This window comes from Echiichthys vipera (genome assembly GCF_963691815.1).
Source record: "Echiichthys vipera genome assembly, chromosome: 23".
NCBI lineage: Eukaryota > Metazoa > Chordata > Actinopteri > Perciformes > Trachinidae > Echiichthys > Echiichthys vipera.
In genome coordinates, this window is record NC_139848.1 from 13922564 (window position 1) to 13934687 (window position 12124).

General features: G+C 41.3%; 1 protein-coding gene across 1 annotated transcript; it reads left to right on the top strand.

The window, feature by feature from the left end:
• Positions 1 to 514: 514 nt before the first annotated feature.
• Positions 515 to 1270, top strand: LOC310964777 (N-acetyllactosaminide beta-1,3-N-acetylglucosaminyltransferase 2-like; the record flags this gene model as incomplete). The annotated part of the gene is made up of 1 exon (XM_083938035.1): positions 515 to 1270. The coding sequence occupies one exon, from the start codon at positions 515 to 517 to the stop codon at positions 1268 to 1270; it is 756 nt and encodes a 251-aa protein (XP_083794161.1).
• Between the last annotated feature and the right edge of the window lie 10854 nt (positions 1271 to 12124).

Sequence of the window (12124 nt, forward strand, 5' to 3'; positions counted from 1 at the left end):
TTTCATAGCCCCCGTATTCAATGGGGGGATTTTGTGTTCTATGTAAATCATAAATAGGTCATAGAGTGTGGTCTATATCTTCTCTGTAAAGTGTCCTGAGATAACTTTTGATATGATTTGGCACTGTAAATAAAATTGAATTGAATTGAACTGAACTGCACCGCGTCAAGGGAAAGTTCTCACTCCATTATTTATCACTTTAGAGTAAACTTTATCAGTCACATTTCAAGGTTTGGGGTTGTTCTGTTGGGAGCGCAGTTCCTCAGCATGCTCATGTGACTCTTTAAGTTATTTTATTTTTAAAAATCCATTGTCTTAATTCATTTAGATTATTAAAAAAGGTGTAAAAAGTAAAAGTCTAAAAAAACACCCTAAAATTTTCTTGGAGCTCTAAACCTGAAAGCCCTGATTGGAACTGCCTCCTTAATGATAACCAACAAGATTTCTATGAAGTTACTAACATGGACAACATGAGAGACTTTGACAAACTACCAAAGCAGACTTTATAAAACACATGCAAAGAAGAGACTACCCAATTCTCCTCCAGCCAGATGCAGTATGTGGAGCTGGGGCAAAGGATGAGAAGCATCCCCCTCTCCTTCTCCTGGCCATCAAGTCATCACGGTTGAATATTCAGAACAGGCGAGCCATTCAACAGACCTGGGGCCAGACGGGATGGGTAGCAGGAGAGAAATCCAAGAGCAATGTAGTAGGAGAAGTTGGAGGATACGTCCGCAGGGTGTTCCTGCTAGGCAAAGAAGATAGTGAGTTAGTTCAGATGGAGAGTAGAGAATATGGAGACATTCTGCAGTGGGACTTCAGTGACACATATTTCAACCTCACCTTGAAAAATGTGCTCTTCTGGAGCTGGTTCTCGAACTCGTGCAGCCAGACTCGCTTCATCTTTAAGGGAGATGACGACATCTTTGTAAACACCCCGAAAATGATCACCTACCTCCAAGAACAACTGAACAAGCCAGAGGCAAACATGACCATGAAAGACTTCATAGTTGGATATGTCATAAATAAAGCTGAACCATTCCGAAACAAAGATTCCAATTTCTATATGCCACACAACTTCTACGAGGGCCTCTATCCGATATACGTAAGTGGTGGAGGGGTGGTGTACTCTGGCCTGTTGACTAAACGCCTCCACGACGTGTCTAAAAGGGTTTCCCTTTTCCCCTTCGAGGATTTTTATCTGGGGATGTGTTTGTTTAGACTTAACACTCAACCGGTCCCACACCGTGGTTTTCTCATGGTGGACTAGCAAGTCGGAGTGATGTTCATATCACAAAATCCTGATGGTCCACAAACGAAGCCCTGAAGAGATATTTAAACAGTGGAATGACATGAAAACGAAAAAAGTAATGTGTTGGTATCCGCCCTTGAAGCAGGCATAGTAGATTAACTAAAGACTAATTTTAAAGTTTCTGTAAGGAACGATTTTGCCGCTACAGTCTGATTATGGTGACACTATAAAAACTACACTGTATTTACTGGGGTGAGGGTAATGTGGGACACTGAGCTCCAATGCATTCATTTCTTTGTCTACAACATGAAGGTAAACATGATTGGTGTTGAATCAAAGCAGTGGTGTCATGTCATTGTCATGACATGACATTGCAGAAGCAATGTTGTAGGTGTGGGTCCCTTCTCTTAATAGAGTGCTGAAGGGATGATGTATGTAAAGTTGTTTCTATTTTTGATTAATGCAATAAATTAGCTCCGTGACCAGTGGATGTTTATAATGTTTAATCCCACAAATTGCCACCGTGTTTATCATTTTTAAAGCGTGATGTAGTCTTGTAGTCTCATTGAGCTACTTAGCAACTGTCTTTTTAAAGACACATACAAGCTTCAAAATGGACAATTGAGTCATTGACTGATGTATTTTATCTTGTAGAGCAAAAGGTTTAAATTTCTTAAGCCTGTGTTAACATCTTACCAAAAACACATTAAATAACCCATTGACTGCAAGACAAGAGAACTGGGAGTGCAAAAATGCTTCTGGGGTTAGGACTCATTCCTACAGCACTCTATACATCCATGTTGAAGTTAATGACATGATATTAAAACAAAATAAATGTAAGGATATAAACCTGCCATCATTTAACCAATGTATCCCGCTCTTATTGCATCTAGTGTGTTTAGTATCTTTGTATCGAATCGTGCAATAACAATAAGGAACTGTGTTTAAGCAATTTTCATGAAGCAATCTTTTGTTGTTCCCCTTTAGGAAAGGTTGTTTCTAACGTGGGACAGCATGTTTTGACTACTGTGGGACAGTCCTATATATACTATGTCACTAATATGATAAAATGTGCATTCAGTGTTTTTATCAATGTTTGTGCTTGTAATGCAGCAACTGTTTTTGTTTTAAGGTCAGTAATCATAAACCTTGTCACGATATGCCAGTTGGCTATCTACAGGCTATTAGCATAGTACTTTGCTTATTAGCCACCAAGCTAGCTAAGCCAAAGTACAGTAATAGGTCTTAGTCTGACATCAAATATAACATATTGATTTACTTTAATGGTAGTTATGTTCATTGAACAAATTCATTTTCTTAACCAATTATAGAATCAATTTATTCCTAAATACAAAGCAGCGAGAGACCTTTACTCCATTGACATATTTTTCTGGTGGTGGCAGAAATTTGACATGTTTGTAATAAATTATTTTAAGTAGTATGTTGTTTCTGTTATAAAGACATTCATCGTGCCAAAATATAGGCTGCTAGTTTCGATTCGATCAGAAAGCAAAAACACTGTCGGCCTACTGAATTAAATGATCCAACATGTGTAGTACAACCCTCCTGTTGTCCTCTGGTCGAAATGACCCGCCACTGTGTTAAAAACCCAAAAAAAAAAATCCCCTTAACGATATTTTTTTCACTTGAAATTTTATGACTTTGCCGAGATTGGCCACAACAGTAGAAAAAGTGAAATGTTGCTTTTATTCACATTTCCATGTAAGCTGTACAAAAAAAGGTACAAAGGTGGTCTTCGGGTCAAAATGACCCGTGAGGCAAAAAGAGTTGAAATCAAGGTCACAGAGTCATTTACAAACCACAGAATGTTACAATGTTTTAGGGCGCACTCACACTGTCCTTCCGCACCACGCCCCTTGCTTTAGGGTACTTGTCTCCCCTCCCTCTCTCCCCGCGCCCCAGGCCCGTTTGTACTCACACTGCCTGGGCCTCGCGCAAATGCTTCTTGCTGCCTATACGTCATCACACCGTAACACGTCACACGCATTGATCGCGTGTGTGTGGCTTTGTTTACAAATCTTTACATAGACCTCGGAGTTTTTGTGCGTCTTGTTGACTGTTTTTGAATATTTTCATCCGACCAAATCTGCAGTAAACTCTCCACCTCCGCATCACACCAACGTGAACCTTTAACCGCCATTGTTGTTGTTGTTGTTAAATGTCCGCGCATGGTCCCTCCTTCTATTTTCTATGTCCGAACAGGCGCACATACCACTATCGCCATAGGCCTCGTGCTCATGCTCGTACACGTGCGCCGTGGACGGCCCGCTGTCCGCAGTTATGCGCGGAGCGGGTGCACTCACACTGCTCAAACGCACTAGGCTTTAGCAGAAAAAACGGTTTTGGCCCGGTGCGGAAGGACAGTGTGAGTGCACCCTTAGTCAATCAGTAACAGGCGTAAACAAGACAAATCATGTGGTCTTCTCGCAGACTGCTGTGCCTTTGATCAGTCTCAGATCAATTAGTAGTAGACGTGAACAAGACAGTAGCAGAAGTAAACAACACAAAGGCGTTATCGCAGACTGCAGAGCTCTTTTTCTGTGGATTTCCTGAGATTATAAAAGTGCTGCAGATGACAGGGCCCCGAATTCAGTCTGTGCTGAGCCCATGAGTGTGCATTATAACGCGGAAGAGGCTCTAGAGTGGATTTTCTCAGTTGTCCAGCAAAACAACTCTGAGAAGAAGAGGAAGTGGAGGATGTATCAGAAGACGAAGATGGGGTGGAACCCAGAGCCCAGAGCATGACGAATCATCTTCAGAAGAAGAAGAAAACCCTGAAGCTGGAAGAGAGACTTTCCTTTTTTTTAAAAATGGCAAGATAACATGGTCCTCCGCAGCATATGACCAACACGACAGGCATGCAGAACAAAATGTCATAAAGATGACCCCAGGACCCACGAGGTATGCCGTTTCTCATGCCCATGACATTGTCTCTACATTCTACCTTTTTTATCACAGATGACAAATCTGGAGGGTTTTTTGCAAATAAGAAGACAGCTGGAAAAAGATGGATGAGACTGACCTGCAGGCCTACTTAGGGCTGCTAATCTTAGCCGGTGTATACAGGTCCCGACGTGAGGCTGCAGCTAGTCTATGGGATGCAGAGAGTGGAAGGCCAATTTTCCGAGCCACAATGCCACTCAAACTCTTTCACACCTACTCAAGTCTTCTGTCCAAAGGCCGTTGTCCTTTCCGGCGGTATATGCCCAGCAAGCCAGCAAAATATGAGATGAAGTCATGGGTGGCTTGCGATGCCAAATCAAGCTATGCTTGCAAAAATGCATGTCTATACCGGGAAGCTGACCAGTGGATGCCCAGAGAAGAACCAGGGGATGCGAGTTGTGCTTGATGTGACAGAGGGACTGAGGGGTCACAATCTGACATGTGACAATTTCTTCACATCTTACGAACTCGGACAGCAGCTCCTGGAGAGGAAGATCACCATGGTTGGCACAGTTCGAAAGAACAAGCCTGAGGTCCCACCTGCACTGCTTGCGTCAAATGAGAGAAAAGTTTGCCTTCACGTCCACCACCACTCTAGTTTCTTACCTCCCAAAGAAAAACAAGAATGTAGTTCTTCTGAGCACACTGCACACAGACGGTGACATTAGCGATCGTGAGGACAGGAAGCCACTCATCATCCTAGGCTAAAACCGCAACAAGGGAGGTGTGGACAACCTAGATAAGGTGATTTGAACATACAGCTGCCGAAGGATGAATGCCCGCTGGCCCCTGGTCATCTTCCACAACATCATTGATGTTTCCTCCAACAATGCCTTTGTGATTTGGAGGGAGATCAACCCAACCTGGATGTCTCGTAAGCAGAACAAGAGGAGGATGTTCCTGCAGCAGCTGGGAAAGGCACACTCATTGAAAGGAGGAAGCATGTCCCCCGCACAGAAGCCTCAGCAGCAGTTGTCAAAGCTATTCAGAGGACAGGAGCTCCTGATCAACCTGAGGATCCAGCTACCACAGCCACTTCCCCAGCTAGGGCAAGTAAGAGGAAGAGATGTGAGTTCTGCCCTCAAAAGAAGGACTGTAAAACACAGACTGTGTGATGCAGGTGTAAGAAATATATCTGTAAAGGCTGTAGACTTGCATTAGTTGAATGGATTATGTTATTTTTCATATCTTGTATTGTACATTGTCTTCAATTGTTCACTGGAGAAAGAAAAGAAAGAAATTGAGTCATTGGGATGGATAAAAAAGCATTCAAATTTCCGTTTTGCACATTTTATTTTCTTAAGCTATAGAAATGAAGTGAAGAGGGAAAACTCAGTTATTCACACATTTTGTGGTGAATGACAAGTTGTTTCTTCAAGCAAGATGAAATTTGGTGTTTAAATTCAATTAAATCTGCTTATATTAGGGGTTTAGTGAAGACAGGTCATTTTGACCCGGAAGGACAAAGGGTGTATACAGAAAATGAGGACAACAGGAGGGTTAATCATACTGTGACAAAAATAAACACTTTATGTTTATAAATCCGCACAGAACGCAGGCACTTCCATGACCTGTTCAGCTGAATTACTGCAATGTTCCTCGAGTCTTTACCAATATTGGCGAGACGGCAGATTGGATGCGCTGTTTCTGATGTTTCAAGATGTTTTTCTTGTTTCTTGTTAAATGTGTATCATTGTGTAATCACTTTCAAATGTAACCACTGTCAATATTTGAATTGTCTTGTAAACTGGACGACATTGAAAATGAGGATAACCTCTATGTCTCTCGAGATTAAATAAAGGTCATAAAAAAATACTGCTTAAAACTGAACAAGCCTCAGGATTCCTGGTGTCTGTCTCTCTTTGTGGTGGTTTTTTGCATCTTTTTTGCAGTAGTTTTGCATCTTTTTTTTGTTATTGTGCATCTTTTTGTGCTGGTTTTGCATCAATTTTTAGTCATTTTACATCTTTTTTGTGGTGGTTTTGGATCTATTTTCTGGTTTTGCATCAATTTTTCATTATTTTGCATCTTTTTTTGGTGGTTTTGTATCTATTTTTAGTAATTTGCTTCTTTTTGTGCTGGTTTTGCATCTATTTTTAGTCATTTTGCATCTTTTTGTGTTGGTTTTGCATCTGTTTTGAGACATTTTGTATCTTTGTGGTGGTTTTGCATCGGTTTTGAGACATTTAGCATCTATTTTTAGTTATTTTGCAATTTTTTTGCTGGTTTTGCATCCATTTTTCATAATTTTGCATCTTTTTGTGCTGGTTTTGCATCTATTTTTCATCATTGTGCATCTTTGTGTGGTGGTTTTGCATCAATTTTTTGTAATTTTGCATTTTTCTGGTTGTTTTTGAATCTGTCTGCTTCCTTGTGAAGCAGGTACAACACGGTATCGTGTGAATTATGAACATGGGCCTCGGAGGTGGAAAAAGATCAAACACAAGATGCTCAAACTTTCAAAATACTAGTCCAACGATGCTTCAGGAGACATTTGTATCAAATTTAAACCCTATCAAATCAAAATTATTTCCAAATAAACCATGGCTATTTTCACAGCATCATTAAACCTTTTTAAGGCCTGGGACAAAAGAAGAAGAAGAATTCCTTTATGAGTCCCGCGAATGGGGAAATTCAATTTTCACTCTATTATTTTTTCATTTTACACACAGACAGGCCCAAAATACACACACATACACAGTCAGGACCTATATACAGGCAACCAATGGAGAGATGTTAGAGCGAGGGGGTGGCCAGTGACCGGCACTCCGAGCAGTTGGGGGTTCGGTGCCTTGCTCAACAGCACCTCTGCAGTGCCCAGGAGATGAACTGGCACCTCTCCAGCCACCAGTCCACACTTTATTCCTGGTCCACACAGGGACTCGAACCAGCAACCCTCCAGTTCCCAGCCAAGTCACCTTTAGACTGAGCTACTACTGCCGCAAAAGAGTGTTTCAGTCTGTATGTTTAGAGGGGGGTGAATTGTTTTGTTCCAGGCTAGTTTTTATTTTATTGGAGGTTAAAGTTTATGAATAATTAGGGGCTTGGCCTCTTGAGTGACAGCTAGCCTCTGGCCCTCACTTCTCCTCGGAGGTAAATGTCAGCCAGATGGACGTATGTCCCTCCCCCCAACGTCACATACTCTGACCATTTTTTGTCAAAGTCAGACAAGATGGCGACTCCCTTAGGCCAGGACGATTGGATCAAGATGAGAGAACGGACCCCCGCCAGGTATGCTACGTCCATTTTTTATACAGTGTATGGTAAAAACACAATATGGTAAGGTTAAAAAAATGTTCACGGTACATAATGAAAAATACTAATATCAGTGATTTAAGAACTGTATTTTCAGGACCTGTAAATTAAGCAATGAAAGCAAATGTGACTTTGAAATGCTCCGGTTCAGTCAGGAGGTAGTAACAGGGAAGTGTGCACCGACTGAAACCCTGCATGCTCATAAGTGTTTATTTAAAGCCCCTCGTAGAGTCACTCGAGTGTAGACGAGGAATACATTACATTAAAGGTGCCTGTGCTCCGCTGCATACCTCTTCTCTATTATGTGCCCTCATGTGTGCCACACTTTACATCACAGAAAAGCTCAGGATGTACGAGCTGACAGCCGGCACAGTGTGCATGTTGTGGCGCTCGGGCGCCCTCAGCTCCCTGAAGGGCAGAAACAAACCCTTTGGAGCAACACGTTTGTTTTTTGGACAATATTCTGTCAGATCAATGCCCTTTCAGGGATATGGGACATTTTTTGGGACGATTTAACCATGGAACCAAGTTGATTTTGGACTTAGCCAAACCTTTATCATATCATTTGTACCCACAGAACCCACAGGCTTAAGCAGAACCTGCACGTCTTTCTGTGTCCGTGAGTCCGCCTGGCGTAAATGTCCTCATCCTGTCGCTACGTTCACACCGGAGGGGCAACAGACGCGACAGGATTGCATACAAAGTCAATGTTCAGATGTGACTTTGGCATGTAAGGTGCACTTTGCGTGACAAGATGGACTCGATGTCGCTTCAATCGCATCAAACACGCCGGTTGAAGTTACTGAACTTTTCCGGCGAATTGTGTTGCCTGAAAAGTTCAATGTTTTCAATTCAGCCAAACAGCTTCAGTCCTGAAGACTACCATGACAATAGCGGGGCTGCTAGCTGCCGCAGAGGCCGAGGCCTCGCTAGCAGGGCTGCTGTTACATGTATCATTCACTACAAAAAACAGAGCCTATATATTAATCCAAAATCTAACTAAAGTCCATATTTAATTTGGTCTTATTTAGGAAATTTAACCATAACTCGACACAAAGTTACTTTAAATATTCTGAAAAAAAAACCTTTAAGTTGCTCCAACAACCCTACGTCGAATACGACAAAATCTGTTTCCATTCAACTTTTTTTAATGTGAAGCTTTATAATATGTTTACGGTAACGCGGCTTATAAGTCATTCTGGGGATTGCACATGGTGGACCGTGGGCCACATGACAAAATTCCCAGATTGGACCCAACTGACAAGTTAATGTCGAAACGGACAGGCTATGTATGCTGGTACGTAAAACACAGGACTTTAATTTGTTCGTACTAAACCAATCCACAGCCTCTGTTTTATTCCTAACCAAGTGTATTTCATGCCTGACCCTAACCGTCACCCTGTGTTTGCTAAAGTAGTTGTTTTGTTTGCTAAAATTGTTGCTTTGATGGCTACAATTTTTTGTTTTGTTGAGTAAAATTGTTCTTTTTTTGCTGAAATCATTGTTTGTTGGCTAAAATTGTTATTTTGTTAACTAAAATCTATGTTTTGTTGGCTGTTTGCGTATCTAGTTGTTTTCCAGTTTGTTACTTCTTTTTTCTAATCCTAACCAAGTGTTTTTCATGCCTAACCCTAACAGTCACCTTTTGTTTGCTAAAACAGTTGTTTTGTTGGCTAAAATTTTTGTTTTGTTGACTGAAATCGTTGTTTGTTGGCTAAAATTGTTGTTTTGTCGGCTTAAATCATTTTTTTGTGTGTTGTTGCACTTCCAGGTTGGCAATTTTCCCTAGTGGACTATTGGTCTGTTACGGCATTATTTGTTTTTACCTTACCAAATGTTTTTCCTATCCTAACCCTAACTGTCACCCTTTGTTGGCTAAAATCAGTCACGGAATGTTTTTTGTGCGTCGTTGCACTTCGGCTTTCGCGTATTTTGACTTCCAATCCGTCAGCTTGTTTGTTTTTGCAGAAATTCCTACGAAGTTCTGTGCGTAACTTTAGGATTTGCCATGAACGTGTTCATGAGAACACGTTGCAACACTCAGGCTTCAACAGGCTGTTATTTGAACCCTGCTACAACGCAAAACTGGCTTTCCCTGACGATAGCATGGAGCTACATGTAACAGTGGTTGTTGAAGCCGTGCTGACGTTGACTCGTCTGTTGGATTTGATCTAAGATCTACCTCGGACTTCCAATGTTTTTCTGGGGGAATTGCATATACTGCATCTAAGGTTTATTTACTTATTCATTTTTTCAGTATTTCAGTTTTTGTCTCTGGAAGAGGTACCAGACTGTGCGGCTCATCAATGATGTTTATGTCAAAACAGCAGACGGCAAGCAGCCCTGCATGTCTTCAATATGTTTTCGAATCAACGCTCACTGTCAGACATCACCCAGAGAATCAAAGAGCTCTTCAGATGACAGGCTTAGCATATTTCACAAATCTGTCAAAACACCATCGAGGTTCGGACGCCTTCGCCGCAGCAAATGCTCTGACAGCTTCGCAGTTTAAGGCGCGGAGAACAAGCCTCTGCTCAGTGTGTTTTTATCCAAACAAACTTCAGTGCCAAAGGCAAACAGCCTGCTGACTTTAGGACACCATCTTGTAGGAACGTTTTCTTACAGTACTAACATGATGCTCAACACAGAGTTCACATCAGGACTGGCAGACTTACTAGAAGTCAGGTGAGGGGTGTGTGGGTAGAGCGTGGAGAAGATATGACGCAGATTACACCGCTGTCCCGTAGACTCATCCTAACGTGGTCTTAAACAACATCCTCTCTTGTATGTTTGAATGTGTCTGATGATTTCGGCGGCGGATATGAACGTCCCTCCTTTCTCACCTTCCCGCTGTGCAATGTGACGTCGAAGTGACATGTTTTATTGTCGTTTTCGGACGTCCAGTTTCCGTCCACTGAAAGGGTTGTTTTGTAACGCCAGGTGACGTCTTTTTTCGACGAAGTTTTATTTTAGAAGTTATCTCAGGTCACTTTATGTATAAAGTAGATCTAGACCACACTCTGTTTTACAACAATTCCAACATGAGCAACAGTTTAATTCAATTCAATTTTATTTACAGTGTCAGGTCATAACAGAAGTTATCTCAAGATACTTTATGTATAAAGTTGATCTACACCACGCTCTTTTTTACAACAATTCCCCCATGAGCATCAATTTAATTCAACATTATTTAGTGTCAAATCATAACAGAAGTTATCTCAAGACACTTTATGTATATAGTAGATCTAGACCACACTCTGTTTTACAACAATTCCCCCATGAGCAACAATTCAATTCACCATTATTTAGTGTCAAATCATAACAGAAGTTATCTCAAGACACTCTATGTATGAAGTAGATCTAATCCACACTCTGTTTCACAACAATTCCCCCATGAGCAACAGTGCAATTCAATTTGATTTTATTTACAGTGTCAGGTCATAACAGAAGTTTTCTCAAGACACTTTATGTATATAGTAGATCTAGACCACACTCTGTTTTACAACAATTCCCCCATGAGCAACAATTCAATTCAACATTATTTAGTGTCAAATCATAACAGAAGTTATATCAAGACACTTTATGTATAAAGTAGATCTAATCCACACTCTGTTTTACAACAATTCCCCAATGAGCAAGAGTTCAATTCAACATTTTTTATAATGCCAAATATAACAAACTTTATCTCAAGACAGTTTACATATAGAGTAGGTCTAGACCACACTCTTTTTTTTTTTTACAACAATTCCTCCATGGGCAACAATTCAATTGTATTTATAGTTACAAATCATGACAAAAGTTATTTCAAGACAGTTTACATATAGAGTAGATCTAGATCACACACTTATTCATGATTTACAGCGAGACAGCAATTCCCCCATGAGCAGCAAAAAGTTGCAAGATCTGATTGCTTTGACTGTTGATGAGATACATTGGTGTGCTGTTTCTATAGCGGGGACAGTTCCTAAATGAAAATATACCAGTGTCTTGTTGGTGCCACACTATGAAAACAGGATGTAAATTGATGACGTGACCGCCTACATGTTTTTTCCATCAGCGTTATATGATCCACACTGTATCATATTCTCGGTCTTACATCCCTCAGCGGTGACACATTCATGGTCTGACACATTCTGAGAGCAAGTTTATACAAGACACACCTCCAACGGTGTGACCACGCAGCGTGTTAACACATTCCTGTAACATCCTGGCATTAATTTGTCGTCTTCTTACCCCTTTTTTCTCCCCCAAAAGCACTATCTGGTTTTTGTTTCTTGGGCTATTCCCGTTCGTATTGATGTGAAGTTAATTACTTCTCCCTCCCTCCACCCCTCTCTCTCTCTCTGTTATCCAGAACAAATTGACTTTTCATCGCTGTGCGTTAAGAGGTAATCACGCGCCACAGTCTTGTCTGCTCATCCCCCCCCCCCCCCCCCCCGTTCAAGCTGCGTCGATGCTGCCATCCACCCATTTACAGCACTTTGCGTTCACCCACGCGGACGTCACTGCAACACGTTTCTGTTCTTTGAGACTTGAGTAGAATAATTCCTGTTTCTAAAGTGGCACCACATCAAATGCTTCAAATGTTGCGGTGGTGGATGCAACCCAAAACATGGGACTTTCGTTCACTGTTAAGTTATTTCCTGCTGTTTT